At 41.0% G+C, this 17,944-nt stretch overlaps 1 protein-coding gene across 1 annotated transcript in view; it reads left to right on the top strand.

Moving 5' to 3' along the window:
• The window catches only part of LOC112573499 (cGMP-dependent protein kinase 1-like), a 117,179-nt gene that overhangs the window by 67,234 nt on the left and 32,001 nt on the right, over nt 1-17,944 (top strand). Inside the window, 2 exon segments of the mRNA XM_025253943.1 lie at nt 10,089-10,255; nt 15,409-15,522. Coding sequence (XP_025109728.1) covers nt 10,089-10,255; nt 15,409-15,522 — 281 coding nt within the window.

The following is a 17,944-nucleotide window of genomic DNA, read 5'->3' as shown; positions in this document are numbered from 1 at the left end:
TATCCAGTCCGACAGTGAGCAATCTTTTGCTCTATAATGTCAAAGTCTGTCCATCTTTTCACACATAAACACCCGGTCTGTTCGTAGTTTTTACACAAAAATGTCTTGTCTGTCTCCATTTGAAACCCTGTTCAGCTTGTTTTCTCTTTCTCTTCTCTGAAATCTGAGATAACTGTCCTTCAATCTTGGGCTCTTTCGGTGTCAGGTGCCCGACTATTAAATTTTAAAATGACACATTTACCTTTTCAACTATAGACTGAGATTGTTTCGTGGAAATAATGAAAATTTCTTTAAGGCTTTTTTTTCTTTTTTTTTTTTCTTTTTTTTATTTTTTTTTTTGATAATTGCTCATTGAGTCGGACTGTTTGCTTTTGCTGTTTAGAATACACAGCTTACATAATATTATCTTAGTTTTGTTTTTTTCATTTTTTGCGTACTATGGATATAGGCCATACATATTCATACTTTCTGTTCATAAATCTGATGAGTTTCAGTATCACACGCTGCGCATTTTAATGTTTCATATATTGTAATATTGTTTTAAATGTAACAAGAAAATAACATTATCCCTGTTTGTGTTTTGCGCCAGTCTTTCTGTCCCCAACGATTTCTTTTTCTAAACCTTCCTTCTCTTCCGCTCTGCGGTGCGGGAGTATGATGGGACATCATCATGCAAGAAAGAGACGACATAACCCTCTCTTGCCCGTGTGTGCCCTCTGTTAGGACACTCAACAGTCTCATTCCCGCTCACAGTCCCCCCGACACAGCCATGTTTATCGCTTCTTCATCCTGCAATTAAAGCTTTCCACCAAACTGTCTGAGCACCCTGCTGATGAGTGGCGGGGTCTTTCTTTTACAATCATAGCAGAATCGAGGATCTCTACCCCGAGTAACCTTTCCCTAGCCTGTCATTGCGCATGTACCCATCATACGTCACTTCCTACTAACAAACGCTTTCTGGGGCCTTAGCTGTGAAACGAGGGTAAGTTGTGTTCACAGGGCGATATGGGAAACAAGTTAAAACATTGAGTTCCTGGTGTTGCCCCAGGCAACATCTCTCTCTCTCTTTCTCTTCATGACTACGGTCGCTGGTCATTAATTATTCAAAATAACGGCCATCACTAAAGCTTTTAAATAAATTTCATGGTAGGGGTGGAGGGGTAGAATTACGAGGCAATAAACCCAACTGCTTTGTAACACTCAGACTTAAACTGAGATCCTCTGAATAATGCCAAAACAAGATATCTAGAAGGCGGTGTGAGAGCGGATTTATGCAACTCTTTCAGCTCTTATTTCTTTTCTCATGCGTTTTTTCCTTAATTTAGTCGAACGAACTTTTACGATTATGAGTTTTCGATACAGATGACTTGTTTCTGCATAGTCGATATTCAGGTATGTGAAGACTGGAAACGACTCGTCAGCCGCAGAGATTGATTAGGCTGCGAGTTCAAATGAGACTTGACTTACTCCTCCTACTTTCTGCGATCTGTCCTATTTTTATATGTCCGGCTATTTGTCTGTCAGGCTGTCTGTCCCTTTTTTCTCCCTTCCCTAGTTTTCTCCCCTTACTACTATCTGTTTTTGCATCTTTTCGTAAAACACTTCACAACATTTGATGGAACACAAAAGGTGCTATACTACTGCTATAAATAGCAAACTACTTATGTAAAGAATAATAAAACCACAGCAATTGAATAACATGTAATCCAGATAATCTTTGCCTTTTTTCCCGAATATCACAAAGGTCACAGTTGTTGTAGGACAATGCATGATTTTCTAGTTGAGGTGCTACTTTATATGTGGTTTTTTTTTCTTGCAAAGAACCACATGTAGACAATGAACACTTTATGTGCAATAATGCATCGGAAACAACTTTATCGGCAAAGTTGTGTCAGTGCAGGATTAATGTACCGGGCAAGGGAAGCTCACCGGCGTAGGATGATACATCAGGAACTCATTGAATGGATCCGACGAGAGTTCTTCATTTTTTGTATACATTCCTCTCTCTCTCTCTCACTCACATAAACTCTATTCCAAAGTTTTAAAAAGCGTTTCCAAACAAAAAAAAAAAAATTACCGAAGCTCTTATTTCAAACTCGAGTGCAAGTGAGAGGGATGTACGAACTCAGATTACAATGCCATATACAATGTGTCGAAAGAAGCTGGACTCCCCTACACCTCTCGCAGGTTTTTACATGATAACTCTTCTTGTTAGCGTTTACGATGACAGAAGTCAACAGCCAAATGATGGGAGTAAACAGACATTAGTACTTCGTCTTCGATCCGGAAATAACATGTGTTGGGCTGTGCCAAGAAAGGTCACACATCACAAACACCGAGTAGATAAGAAGGAGTCGGCGTCCGTGAAGCTGATGTCTCATCCTCTACAATGGTCTTCGTCTTGACAGCTCGGTGTTGTTTGTACAGAACTAGTAGCTGGCAACAGAAGGAAGCTTATAAATCTTGTAACTGATACTCTATTTCTTGTTGCACAAATCGATATCAGTTTTTGTTGTTGTTTTTGTTGATATTGAGAATGTCAACGGGGTACCGTACTGTTTTAACTGCTTGCAGAAATGTGTCACGTATCTTTGGGAGTACGCACGCGCACACACACACACACAGACACATCATACATTCACACAGCATCCTAGCAGCAAGCTCTCGTCTACTACGAAATTCATGTGTGTCATCATGTTGTTATTTCGCACGCGCGAATGTTAACTATGAAATAAACAAACAAGATTCGTGGTTAGAGTTTGTTTAAGATTATGTCTGTCTACACGTCCTCTCTCATCATCTAGGGACCTCAGATGCTAACGTTTCGCAGAGCAAACAGCAACATTTTTTTTTTCCATCCGTCCATCTCTCCTCTCAATAAGTTTGTACCTGCGGATGTGCTTTGCGCATGCGTACTCGTGTTTTCAATTTTCCGATGGTGTAAGCTGCAGTTAAATGAGATTGTTGTTGTTATCGTGCGCACATAGTTTAGCCAGGTAAACAAAAGGGCGAGGGAAGGTCTTGCTGCTAAGTGCAATGCACAACAGCCAAGATGGATTGAGCAGCTTCCAATAGACATCGCAGCCTACTTCAGCATCTCTGAGAGATTTTATTGTGTGTAGACCTCTTGAACAGTCGCTTCCGGGAGCTAGATACTTAGCTCGGTGGTCTTCAAGACTACATTTGTTAGTTGCCACGATGGCGTGTTCTTCTGTAAAAAAAAATGTTTTAAAATGCTCTCTCCGGAAATGCAGGAGGCACATAGAAGCATTTCCTGTTTATCTGTTGAAGAGGAAAGCGCACTACCAACTGTTTTATTACTAGGGGAAATAGAAGTGCGACCTTCATGAACTTTGGAGAAACTTTTACCTGCGATCAGATAAGTGTATTTAACAGATGTTGAAAAAAGGTGTGGCAGTACAGTTTGTAATTTTCTATTTTTTCTGATTGAGTATTCCAGGGTGTCTCTTGTTTGTAAAGGTGAACGCATGATGTTTGCAGACATCTGTGTGTGAAGAACGGTATCAGATGTTTGCATATATATATATCCAGATGTGAATATATCTCCTACAGTTCCGTGTGTTCAGGTCATCTGACTGTATGTGTGTGTGTGTACGCGTGCGTGCGTGGGCATGCATGCAACCGAAACCATGAGATAGCAAGATTCAAAGTATGGCGGCCATAAGGATCAGCAGGTGTGAATGTGCGTCACGTGCAGAGGTGAATGTGAGGTCTGTGAACCTGCGTCACTTGCAGAGGGAAATATGTGAATTATATATATATATGAAACATGTGTATTATATTGGGCTGACGTTGCTTTATCTCTTTACGGTTTGACATGAAATATTACATATATACACACACGATTTGCAAAGGTCTTTATTTGTTAGTCCATCTGTAAAAACAGATGTAAACAAGACATGGTTCTCTCTTTTTTTTCTGTCTTACTCTTCCTCCCTAACGATTTTCTCTGTTATCTTGAGATTTTAAGAATAATAGGTTAGAGATGGCTGACCTTGATATGAGGCTCCATTGACATCAACAGATGAGTTTCCGTCCATCATTGTTGCCAGCTGCACTGGCGTCAAATTAAAGAAGAGTACAGGTCGGGCGAGTAAGCAGATAGACAACACTAACTGTACTTAAAATCAAATATCAATGTGGTGTTTAATTAACCTCGCTCATGGTTACATATTGTCTTCCTTCCCCGTTATCATCTATACAAACACAAAACAGACACAACCAATCGCACGTGTACACACACACACTCGTTATTCCTCTCTCCTCACACTCACACACAATGAAACTCATTCATCCAGTATTCTTGATGATCATGTCATATCGTCAGTACATGAATTCATCAACATCCGGTCATCTTATCTATCTTTATATCCGTCTCCTTTTTTCTGGTTGGAATTGTCGTGTGTGAAACCGGTTTGCTCAAAGCGCACCTGCAAACACGCGGTTCTATTTTTTGGCATTAAAAAAGTCCACTTAAGACACCGTGCTCCTGGGCCCAGTAAACACTTGCCGCCATGCATCATAAATGAAAGCTGACGGAAAGTAGAAGTCGTTTATCGCAAGAGAGAGCAAATATTCTCAGCATTGCATAATATTGTGTCCCAAGTCAGACTGGTCTTACCTGATAGGCAGGAAGATGTGCTGAGGTATTCCGGACAAGTGACGGATCTGGTCCTAACTGAAGACTTCTTTTGTCTGTTGGTTCTCAAAACAAGTTTTTTCTTTTAAAGTGGAGCGTAATGTTTGAATGAGTCAGACCGTGTTTCTGTGTGCTAGGGTATCAGAATGGGTGTAGAGAAGAGAAAATGTGTGTGTGTGAGAGAGAGAAAAGCAAGAATGTTTCGCTTTACAGAAAGAGGATTTTCTTGTCACGATGAATCTTAGCATCCCTGACACAGTAAGCTAGGGATTAACCAGAACCAGTGTGCTTCGATGTGACCTTTTGTCTGTCTAGAATACTCAAGTTGACCGCAGTCATCATTAGAATCAAGTCAACCTACTTCAGGTCAACAGACTATAAATTTTAGAAATATAAAAGACGTCTTTATAAGATTTATTTTTCTTCTGTCTCTTCTGTCTTGTATTTTTGAGACGAATACATTTTTGCATTGGTCATCTCAGATTAATGACCTTTTGACCTAAACCCTAGATACCTCAGAGTTAGAGGTTGTGGTAATAAACTGAAAAAAAAGTAAAATCATGCCATGTATTCAAGAGATTTGTGTTGTTGTTGTTGTTGTTGTTGTTGTTGTTGTTGTTGTTGTTGTTGTTCAGTCAAACCCTGGCCGCGACTAAAGATGGCTGCGTAAGGCCGTTGATCAAACAAACAGTCGCGTTGACATTTATGAACTGTCATACGTAGAAGTTGTCTTCCTTTGCTGGGGTCCTGAAACCGAGGAATCACCGCCATTATTTAGTAGACTTTTAAGGCAGACGACAGATAAGAACATCAGATTGGATTGCTGATGCCGAAGCGAAGTACATAGCTGGGAAAAGAAGTCTAAGATATTAATCATCTAAAAACATCGATTGGTGTCGCAAAAGAAAACTGTAACTCCAATCTTCAAATATTACTTGACATTCTTTTCAGTTGTTTCCCCTTCTGTACGTTCTATAGTGTTCAATATGATATGCAAAATAGCTTTCACTTTACTATTTTTAAATTCTTTTTGTTATCTCATCCTTTATACACTCTACTTTTCTATTTTTATTGCAATTTTAACTGTACCATAATGCTTTTGAGTTCTGTTTGGCAAGGAAATAGTCTAGCTAACTTTCATGCTATTAAATGGTCTAGAAGGACATTTACATATATATATAGAGAGAGAGGAGGGATACTTTTCATTAACTTAAACCATATAAAAACATGATATAAATATCTGAGGAACGATAAAGAGATTGCATTTTACATAAGGTATGTATGTTTTCACATAATCTCAGAAGACCTCACGAAATGTTGGAAATGTCCGTTTGTTTTTGCATGCTGAGCTTGATGTAGTCAAGCAAACACAAGGCGCACACGACATAGACACAATCCTCCATGTGCGTGTTTGCTAACCAGCTCACATACAGGGTTTACTTCGTCCGTCATCGACCTGTGTAGAATTAACCAGAGCAATTTTGTAAAAATAATGACTGGCCATGGCCAGAAAGATGCCAGCTCCCCAAATCTCTCCTGATAGCCGTGTGTCATGCTTGAAATACAAGTCCACAAGCGTGAACACGCACGAGAAGCCGACCACGTGATGAAGTTAGGAGTGTATAAAATTATGGGTTTCGTTGTAGAGAGCACAATAGAGGGGACTGTGAAGGGACAGAGTAGTTTGGTTCCAGCTTTGCTTCCCTCCACTTTGCGTGGTGGAAGGTCCAGTCATCGAGCTTCTGCAAGGTTCATTTGGCGGGCATGGACTGACATGCCGACGAGTTATCACCCTCATGTCACCTGACACGCGATGGTGCCTGCCACCACTGACTGCAACCCTTCGACACTTCGGTCTTAACTTCTTTGTTCTTCTCCAGCAGCAGCTTCCCATCCTCCTCTCCTCTTTGGAAAAAAATCATGCGGTTCTTTTAATTTCGAACCCAAATGGGTACGGTTTCAACAGATTATATTACCGTATCCGAGGGATAAATCTTCTGTAACCACTGGCCGCGGCAAGGCATGTCAGCGCCAGACAAGACGTATCAGTGTTTTATCACTGTCAGAACTGTACACGCTTGTCTTCCGTCAACAGACCACGCTTGTGTACGCCAGACCCCCGCCACCCTCTCCCCCCGCCCCACACACACTCCTCCTCCTCAGTTCCTAGTCTGTGTCCAGAACGGTTTGCCAGATGAACTCTTTGACTGTCTCACTTTGCTGTTGTTCCTTATCACCAGCTTTTTAGGCTTGAGCTCTTTGAAAGTGCTAAAAGTCGAGACGTGCTGTCACCCTCGACAAGATGTTTCACAGCAACCTTCTTTCAACCGACTTTTCTCGAGCTTTTTCAGGATTATCGCAGCTTTGCATCATGATTCATATGACCTTTCACGTGAGTCATCTCTTTTAGAAGAAGCAGAAAAAGTTTAGACTGGAGAGGGAAAAAATGAACTCTGCACATCTCCTGCTTTCTAGATAATGCAATATGAGAGACCTGTTTAGAAAAAGCACGGGTCGGGGGGAAGAAGACTGGTATTTTTTCGCAGGCTACGTCACGGCAAAGCAGCCAGCCATGTAAACATGTACCACGTGCAGAGAAAGAACAACGTGCCCGAGACGAGATTGAACCCATGACAGTCAATCCTCACCGTAACTCTTCCACCACCGGACCATCTGGTCCTCCTCCTTTCCCTCGCATTTAGCAAGTGTAGTAGCCATGAGTGACGTTCTCGATGCCGTCCATTCAAGTCACGTGGGCTGCTTGTGACGCACGTGCCTTCACCGTGAGAGTCACGGGTGAGGTACAGCCTGAAGACCTCGGCATACCTCCTGCCACTTAGCATGAATTACAGCGAGATTTCACATGGAAAGAGTTTGCTCGCGGGAGCGATGCGATGCGCCTAACAACTGAAGGAAGCCAATCAGACACTTGAGTTGTCAAGAGAATATAATCAATGCCTTCTCTTTTGAAGCGTGCCTTCATTTTTCATAAATTTTGTGCGCGTGTGTAGGGATGGGGATCGGGAGAAGGACAAAGTCGACCCAGAGAGTCGACCTTCATCTTCTAGTTTAAGGGATAAACGATATGTGCGTTGGTCAATTAGCTAAAATTTTACATATTAAAATGGTTCGTTATGATGGTGAGCTTTAGGTGAACAAGGTGGTGAGTTTGTATTAATATACCACACTTATTTCTACGGCGGATCTTTTCAGCTCACGGTCTGTGCGTGCTGAGTGAAGAACGTTATCAGCGCTCGTTGAGCGCAGGTGCGAATCGTAGCGGATAATTAATTAACGGATGGGTTTGGGGGCTGAAATTTACAGGTTAGTTTATATATCTACGGCTATATCTACTGATACCTGAAAAAAAAACAGTAAACCGTTCAGGCTGGTATTTAAGCCCGCAAGAGATACTTAGCCTGTTGCAAATATTACACGAATGTTACATGTGCACCGGCAAAGTACCAAAAAGGGTCATACCCCCGAAGTGCCTCCAAAGCCTTGCTGTATTGGCCGGTGAACTGGCAGAGTACTGGCTGACAAGTCTGGACTAAGTATGCTGAGCATAGTTTCGATGTCCCGAACGTCTGCACCAAGTCCATTGGTTTCCTGCGATCTCAGGAACGTTGCCAAACTATCACATTCGAAGACTTTTGCCTTCAACTCCGTATCTCGAGGTTCGACCAAGTACACAGTTTCTGTCTCTAACATTTTCCGAAGCATGCATTGAACTGATTTTTCTCGTATGAACAGCGTTTTGATTCCATCTCCAAAGCGCCGCAAGTTGGTGGGAAAGACATGTGGCCCATCATCCCCCCCAACTCCGTTCCCCTCTCCCCCAAGAAAAAAAAGTCAATGGCTCCTAAATGAGGCTCAAACTTCGTTGGGCGAAATGCAGATTGCCATGTTAGCGACGATTGTGTAATTACAAGCAGAAGCCATCGGGCGCCATTGAATTGGCAACCCTGTTTGCGAAAATGATAAGCTCCCTTGACCTGAGTGATTATTTCCCGATGAATGCCATAGGGTGTCGTAATTATAGCTTTGATTTTTAATCATACTTGCGTGCCGTGGGGGAGGGCGAGTGTTTTCATTCCAGAATAATCTGGGATTCATATGCGCTGCAGGGTTTGAGAAGGAAGCTATGGTTACAACCTCCGCAGCTTTTATTAGTCTTTTATTTCTGTCGTGTTAATCTTTCGGTTTTTCAAACTTTTCATTCACTTTTGTTACACATACAATGATGTACTAACGGGGAGTTAGGACAAAATATATTTGACCTATACACTTTTTACCTGTCGTTTGTCAAGTATAATAATAGTATAGTATTTTTCAATTTAAGAAATCGCAATTTCTGGAAAGATATTTACTTGATAGTGACAGCAGCTACGTGGTAATATAAGTAAATCTTTGCCTTTGGTAACAGAATAAACTTCTCCATTTTTACATTTATTAAAATATTTTGTTAGAAGAACAATGAGGTTCAAACAATAATCAGCTTTCCTAGTTCAACTATGATCAACGATAGCAACTTCATCCCGAAATTAGTAATTATCATATGCTGCCAAAAGAAGTACTCAACGGTTTCATTGTATTGTTTACAAAACTACAAAGAAGAGTTGTATTTCAAGAGAGGTTTACTTTAGGTAGGATGCATTACAAAACTCTCACTTGTAATTATCTCAGTTGACTGTCTAAGGTTTTAGGAAAGAGTTTGTGAAATGCATTGTTCAGTTACAGTCATGAAAGTCTACCTGACATTTTCCCAGTGCACACACGACTGATTTGTTTTCTTGAAGGATTTTCAAAATCTCTTGGTTCCGTTTTCTAATAACAGACATCCCTAATTGGTTTCACTTTTGAAAGACTAAAGGGCAGCTACATTTTCTTTGATAGTGTCTTAAAGACTGGATACAGATTATGTAGGTCCGAGAATCTCATTGGTATGTTTCAAAGTTTCAAAAGATTATACTTCATAGTTTTTAATTAGACCCATTTTCTTTCTGCTTGTTTTTTATTTGTTCTTAATTTCTTAGTTTAATGTTCCTTAATTCCTGTAATTCTTTGCAGTAATCGTCCATCTTAGTTTAATTAACGTCTGAGGTATTTTTTTCTAGTTTTTTTCAATGTTATTAAACATCAGCTCATTTTTTCAGTTTTCTTTGTCATCAATCATTGGAATGGTTTTCTTCCTAATCTAAATAAATCGCATCTTAAAAAAAAAAAGCTAACGAGAGGTGAACTATTTTTTATGAGGTATGTTTTTACATTTTCTCCAGTCTTTATGCAAGAAGAGTATTCATTCACAGCTATTTAGTACATATATCTGCATCATTGCCCTCCAGCAAGACGTGTGCTAGATAGAAAAACCTCTTAGCATGGACACCAACAGTTATATTCATGGTCAATTGCACATTTATTTTTTCAGTTCCAAAGAACTGATTCGTCAGGCGATTTTGGACAACGATTTCATGAAGAACTTGGACATGGGGCAGATACGCGAAATCGTCGACTGCATGTATCCAGTGGAGAACCAAGCAGGCTCCATCATCATCAAAGAAGGCGATGTGGGCTCGCTCGTCTATGTCATGGAAGGTATGGTGTCCTCGACTGCTCACTTCATACTCACGCTAAAGACACACTCTAGACGCTCACCCATTTTCCTTTGGTCGCTTTTCACCTTCACTAATGAAGCAGGTGCCACGCCCAGTTGGATGATTTCTGTCCTCAGCCTGGGTCCCAAGAATCGGCGGCCTGATTTGAAGTCTATCCTTAGAGTATGGATAGGGAGGGAGGTTTTACTCTTAGCTTTACCTACTTAAAGAAAATACGCGTTATGTCCCTTTGAATTGTTGTGCTCGGCACGAGTTATCGGCAATTATCAACCATTACTAAATAAAGTCCTCGCAGCCAACTTTTATCTTTTGATTGAATTTCTAATATAATATCATTTGAAAAAAATTTTTTTTGCAGACATTTGTGCGTTGGTAACATTAGTTAATAGCAGAAAATGTTGGTTAGCAGCTATTTGCCTTTTATCGCACTTCAACAATTGAGTTAAAGCATCTGTAATGGTCAAAACAAACCTGCACAATTCTGCGGCATTGAGCTATTTTTGTCCCGACCAAAGTATTTTTTAAAGTTTGTAAAAATGAGGCTGTCCACGAGGACATACACACCTTGCCCACTAGACTAACAACATTTGAAGGTGACATCTCGTAGCAGGGAAACCTGTAATTCCACATTTTTAGACTATATCTTTAGACATGTTCCAACTTCCTGAACCCTCATGCCCTCTACCGACCGAGGTCACGAAACATCATCCCTAAATTTCTTCACCTTCCTAAAATCTGAGAGTAGACTGAGGCTTTAGTCGGTATAGACACACTTGTGCTGTGGTTACGAACTTTTGTCGCTAGTTCAAATCTCCATTAATAATGCAGATGGTAAGAAGTGCTCGCTTAAACTCCCATAAAATTTCAATAAAAAAGAAATAAAGAAAAACGAATCTCAGTTTCAGACAGCTTTTCTGGTTTTATTCACAACTTCTTCATCAACATTGTTTAGATTGTATAGAGGTTAATGTTTCACTCCCACACTTAAAGTAAATAAAATCAATGATTTACACCTTTATTGTATATGTGATCGCATGTCTCATTTTAAAGTGTTAAAATTGTGTCGGTGGATATTACTATGCAGCTCTAACCTCTGGGTTCCTGGCTGGATGGATAACTGGTGTAAGCCTAATGCTCTCCCCTTCTTCAATCCTTTTCCGAAGCACCCGGTCATCCTCTCTTAATTACTCCATCTCTTTAGCGCAGTGAAAGCTACAATTCTTCAGTGAAGTATTTTTTTGCTGGTCAGCTAGCTAATCCACCCCAGAATAAACATTTTTTTTTAAAAAAGAAAAAGTCCTTAGCAGTCTTTTAGCCGCATCTTCAAACTCTGTCCAGCGTCTTGCAAGCCATTTACCCAAAAAAGTTAACACCACGAAAATTCATTTACTTTGCTTTCTTATTACTTAAATTTTCATTTTTCGAACGACTTTTTAAAATTAAAAAGAAAGAATATAGATAGTTCAGTTCGTTTCTGAAGCAGCATTTCGAAAATTTATTGGGGTGTTTGGAACAGCGGAAGCACACTGAGATTTTGGGAAATACAATGATAGTTTTTGAAACTTAAGGATCTTTTGAAAAAAGTGTCAGCAAATAGAAGGAATAAAGAAGGGGGGGAGGAAATTAAAGAAAAAGAAAACAGGAATTGCAACACAAAGATACAAACAACTGCGTGTCACCGTGGAATATATTACCAAACGCGTGAGTCATTCCTGAATTTTTATTTCTGCACGACGGAGAGAAACAGGAAGTGTTTATCCACGTCCTGCGCAACCAACAGCCGCTTGTTCTTTTATTCCTGTCGTGTTCGTAGAAAAAGTTGTTTTTGTCGTACGTGACACGAAAACATACTTTTATGAATGATAATGGTTTTTAGAGATTTATGAGGAAGGGGCGGGAGGAAGGCGGCAAGTCGTATCCTTGTCACACCTTGACAGGTACAGGTGAGAGGCATCATGTCAATCTGTGGCAGGTACATGTGAGAGACATCCTGTCAAACTGGCAGCTACAAGTGAGATGCATTATGTCTTAAGATGCGAAATCTGAGAAATGTAAATCGCTGAGTTTACCTGAGTGCAGGAATGACATATGGGAGGTCGGCGAGATTGTTTTTCGTCCCTTCTGTCAAAATTCTCTCCACGCATCATATTTTATTTTATTGTGTTTCTAAGCGCGCAGCTGAGCGTGATTGATAGTTACAGTGCGTGTATTTGTTTGTGTGTGTGTATGTTTACCTGCGTGTATATGTGTGTGTGGGGGAGGGGTGGTGGAGAATATGGTGTGCGTGCACGCGCTCATCAATGCGTACACACGTGAATATTGCACCTGTGCAAACTACAGCGCCACTTCAGTCTCCTTACTGTCGAGATTTGAAGCAAAATACGAGGTAGCGAGGGTTTATAATTTTATCACCTGTCACCCGGCATGCTATGGAGGTTTGGGGTGTGTGGGGTGGAAGGACCTACCCGCAACCACTGAGTCACACATGCTCGCCGTCGCGGGTATCGTCGGAGTTATCAGCGTGTCGAGCATCGCTGCGCGCTTTTCAACACCTTCGTCGACAGCAGTCCCACTGAGAAGAAACAGACGATGGGGCGGGCATCCACTAGGCCATCCATCTGACCCAGTGTCGACAGGCAGGGGGAGTGGGTCTTATCAGGCTCATGTTTCACCCACCCGTAATGTGGGCACGTGGTATCTTTATGATAAATAGTCGTCCTGCAAAGATCATGCTGCCTTCGTGGGACACGTCTTCCCTGATGGCGGTGGACGTAAGGCGACGAATACAAACATTCTGCGCAGGGGAATTTTACAGGAGCAGTATGCGCGTCTCTGCTGCATGAGATAAAAGACGAGAGAAGAAGCAAAATGATAGAATAATGGAACAGACAATAGAGTGCGATGCAAAGGTAGAGAATGCGTGAAGAAAAGAGTGAGATGGTGCGGGGGAAGAGAACCGTTATTCCAATGTCCCAAATTCATTCACACCTGATGATTTCTATCTGTAACACCCCCAACCTCCCACACACAAACACCTCTTTCCCACCCGCTACAAAATTATTTTCCATATGCTGAATTCATTTTCTTAATACACTTTCTTTCACAGGCACGACAGAAACATTACAAACTGTCAAGCTTAGAAATGGCGAACTCTTTTCTGCCCTCTTACATTAATTAGTTTTGTCAGTTTCTTTTTATTCACGTCGGTACCACTCCAACGCCTCTAATGGAGAATCTTTTTTTTTTCTCCTAAAAATCATCTTTTCCTGTGTTCCTTGTCGTCATCTCTTGAAGAGCTTGGCCACTACAGGGACCTGTGATACATCTTCATCTACTCCTTGCACGTGCAGTCCGACCAGGTGCTATGTTGTTTGGGTGGCGGATGTGTGTGTGTAAGGAGGTAAGCCAACCACTCAGACGAGTCGCAGGCTTCTAGAGAATTCTTGGCTCAGCCTCCTGCTCATTAGACAGCCGGCTTTTAAAGGCGGGTGGATGCAAGGCATCTTGCTGTGATGGCCATTAGCGGACAATATCTAGCCGGGTTAATCGGGTGTATTGCAGGACAGGATCACTACTGGCTTTATTGAAGACTGTTTGATGGTCAGGCCTTTGCAGGAAAATGATCAGAACTACCTCCGTGCTCTGGTATTGTCTTAATCGACGACTAGTCCTTTGTCAGTTAAACGATCGATTGGTTTCTTTGGCAACCTTTTTGGCGTGATCAGAAAAGAAGGAATGTCTTTTCTCGTATAGTTTTTAAACCAGTAAAATTGTTTGAAGGTAGGGCTGGTATTGATCTTCAAGAGACAAATAATCTTGAGGGATTCTCAGGTTGGTGCGGAGGACATGCGTCTTCTCTCGACTGCTGATCTCTCTTTCTCTCCCACCCCACTCTCTCTCTCTTCATCTCCCCGTGTGTGACTTCTTTATTTCCCACCTCTAACTCTTTCTTATTTTTCTGCACGCGCGCACACACATCACATATCCCATCAATCTGTCGTTTTGTGAGCAAATCGGCGAGCTAGAGAGAGAGAAAGAGAGAAAGAGAAATAAGTAAGAAAGCAGGAATAGGAGTGGGGGTACAGAGAAAGAGGTAAAGAGAGGGAGTAAAGAAAAGGAGTAAAGAGAAAGGGGGTAAAGAGAAGGGGAATTGGAGGTGAGATTGTCTGTCACTGCGGATCTGTGATTTCTTGTGAATTGTTTTTTGTAGTACGTTTACCCTACGATCACCATGGCAGCAGTAAAACTCTTGGACAGTCCTGGCATTTCACCAAACATAAGCTAACTCTAAACTGTTATTCCTCCTCATCGTCGAGGTCAATTTTTGTTTCAAAAATGTGCATTTTGGTATAATTGGCAATTGGTGAAAGTGCTCTTGTCCCTTCCATATATTTATTCTCTCCAATTTGTGTGTGCGTTTATTTGTTTCTGCGTGCGCGAGCTTGTTTTCGCATCCGCGTTCGTATGTATCTGTCGGGAGGGAGATGCGAGTGTGTAAACTGTTGAGCACGCAATTTTTCTGCACTTCACTGATCCTATTTTTAAAAGACTAGAAGTGTGTCTTGATAAATAAATTAACTAGTTTTGAGAACACCGAAGTAAAAAAAAACGAAAAATACAGATCTTAACTTTGAGGATCGCGGAGAGCTAAAATATTTTTAAGTGCATTTAAGCTTCTTACTCGTCTGGTATCAGTTCAGTGAATCGCTTTCATGTTTTCACTTTCTTAAAAAAATGATCACATTCAGCAAGTGGAAAACACACCATGTGACTAGTCCGCGAAAATTAAATTGTACCGAGTGGTCTGGGAAGAAACAAATATAGAGTAAGGAAGGAAGTGGAGAAAAAAAGAGCGAAATTCGTTTTGCTTCATGCTACTTCAAATATTTCCTGTCTCGGACATTAAGTAGCAACTTGTGTGATTGATAGCTATGGTTTTCTTCCACGATGATAAAAGTTATTGAGTTTCTTGACTTTTAATGACACGGAATACATTTCGCTGCAGATGCAGATGAAGCGCTGATTTCGTAAGCCGAAGATGATTATTATAAAATAATTTGGAATTTCTTGTAGTACTGGCTGCAATACAATAGTTTATAAAGGAAATGAAGAAAAGATCTGTCTCTGTTTCAGAGGGTAAAGTGGAAGTCAGCAAAGAAGGCCAAAAGCTGTGCACGATGGGAGCAGGCAAAGTGTTTGGAGAGCTCGCCATCTTGTACAACTGCACGAGGACCGCGACTGTCAAAGGTAACTTGTGTGACCCAATGAACTGTCCTTGATCTTTCACCTGTAGCGAGTGAACCACCTGTAGCCAAGACAGTAAAACCTGTCGGTAGTGCTTTAAGAGCCTTAAAACTCTTTACATTTCATTCGAGAGTGCTAATCCGTATATATATGTGTAGAGATAACTAATGTAGGTGTAGAGATAATTAGTGTAGGTGTAAGGATAACTAGTGTAGGTGTAGATATAATTAGTGTAGGTGTAGAAATAACTAGTGTAGGTGTGGGTTGGATCTGAGCTAAAGAAAGATGTGCAATGGCAGGGTAATGTAAACCTTAAAGAAGAATAAAAATCGAAACTTATTTCGACCTCAGGTATCGATTGTAAAGGAGACGAACTGAGCTGAGGAAAGACAGTAAAAGCCACTAACTACACTAATTTTACCTGTAACTGTACAAGAAAGGACGAAAGAGAAGGCATTACTGCGCTAATTTAATTATTATTCATCCGCACGAGAGAGAGAAAACAAAGAAAAAAAAAACATGCCATGCTTTAACAGAATTTCTTATAAAGACAGTAGTGAGAAGACTCTAAGAAATATGATAACATTAATAGAATCAGCTCCGAATAATGGAACAAATCAATAATCTCCATCTGTAATAATGTCATCACCGTCGAGGAGATGAGAAGCGAGGGCTAAAACAAACGAGTTACTATAATGTTGTTGGTAGCTCATAGTCACGAAAGCTTTTCTCCGGTGATGCCTGGGGTTAGAAAGAAAATGTTATCAATGACATGAGATAGAAAAAATCAAAAATAAAACGCGTAAACAAATGTGAAGAGGAAGATGGCAAATGGAAACACCTGCTATAAAGTCTTTTCATCTGTCACATCTTTATCTTCAGCTAATCAGAATCAAAGAGCTGCTTCTCCATCTCTGTTTATATAAATAGACATTTTGCAGGGCATGCTGGTCCAGTTTACAGAGCAAGTCAATGGGAGAAAAACACGTTTATGGGACGGACGTCGGATAATAATACGGGTGGATATCTAAGTTCACGGTGACCGTTGCTGCATTTTCGTCGTTCTGCACGTTAACGATTTCTGGACGACAGTCAACGACCAGATGTGACCTTTCGGGGCAATGTTTTTGTGGTTACGTGACACGCAGCTGTGCTGGGCTACGTCACATTCGATTATGGTGACGTAGAGCTTGTATCACAGAATTAGCTTACGTTGTGGTAATTTTCGATACAGCTCTTCGCAAGTCATTCGTTTTTGTAAAATGAGAAAAAAAGAAGAAAAAGATCGAAAGTAAAAATAGGAACGAAAGGCCAAGGGATCACTTACCTGCCGTTCGGGCATTGTCGCCTGGAAACAACGACAAACTTGGCGCCAGACCGGAGCACAGCTGATACTCCAGCCCCACTTTCCGGACGTGGTAAAGGTGATAGATTGTGCAAGATCAACGACCTATTATTCCAAGCCACCATAATCGGCCTCTGCCGCTTCCTCCCACCTCTTACTTAAAAGAAAAAACAGACAGCTTCACCGGATCTGTTGCTCATCCCTGTTTGGTTTATTAACCTCCTGAGCATATCCCGGATAGCACTTGCTAGTCCTCCGTGTTTGTCAAACTGTTTACCCCATTTCTGCTCAGCCGAACCCCAGAAATACCAGTTCCCCTTTTTTTTTTTCTCACTTCTCTCTGTTTCTCTTCTTGTAGTTCTTTCATGTCATTATTTATGCCTCCAGCAGGTGTTTACTGCTGTTTCCGACTTGGAGGACAGTACGTTTCTAAGATTACAAATATTAGCCGACATGCCGGCCAACAAGCTCTGAGGATTGCCGGGCAGAGGGTGATATCTGAGGACGTTGTTCCCTCCACTGTTTTATTGGACGTCGAGCGAGATGGCGAAATGTAGTGCAGCTGGAAGATAAATGAGGTTTTCTCCTCCACTTCCTTGTTTAGCCTGCAGAAAGATCGAGTGGCGTTGTTTACTAACTAATTTATGTTGAGATCATGACAAGAATTATGTGATAAGCTTTTTTATTGTCATTGCGTTCGCTTCACACGCATTCACACAAGGACACATTTTTCGCATACGGCCATATTCACGCACAGGTGTACACGTATACATTCATATTGACAGTTTCACACAAGCACATGCTTGGGATTATAGCTTGATGTCGTTGTTTACGTTCGATGTTGTTATTAGGAATGATGTGGAAAAAAATTGTTAGGGATTTGAAATAGACTTCAAAATACGTCAGAAAAAAAGACAGGATGCATACATCACCATAATGTCTAATATGCAAGACAGAAGTTCTGAAAAAAAAAACCCGCAAAACAAAATAACTTTTAAGAACTCGATTCAATTCTGCCTCCCATGTCCATTTACTGTGACAGCTAATGTGCGTTTACGAGTCATAAAGGTTTTCCCGATG

This window comes from Pomacea canaliculata, linkage group LG1 (genome assembly GCF_003073045.1).
Source record: "Pomacea canaliculata isolate SZHN2017 linkage group LG1, ASM307304v1, whole genome shotgun sequence".
NCBI lineage: Eukaryota > Metazoa > Mollusca > Gastropoda > Architaenioglossa > Ampullariidae > Pomacea > Pomacea canaliculata.
Note: the sequence above shows the minus strand (reverse complement) of the source record. Positions and strands in the feature narration are given on the sequence as shown.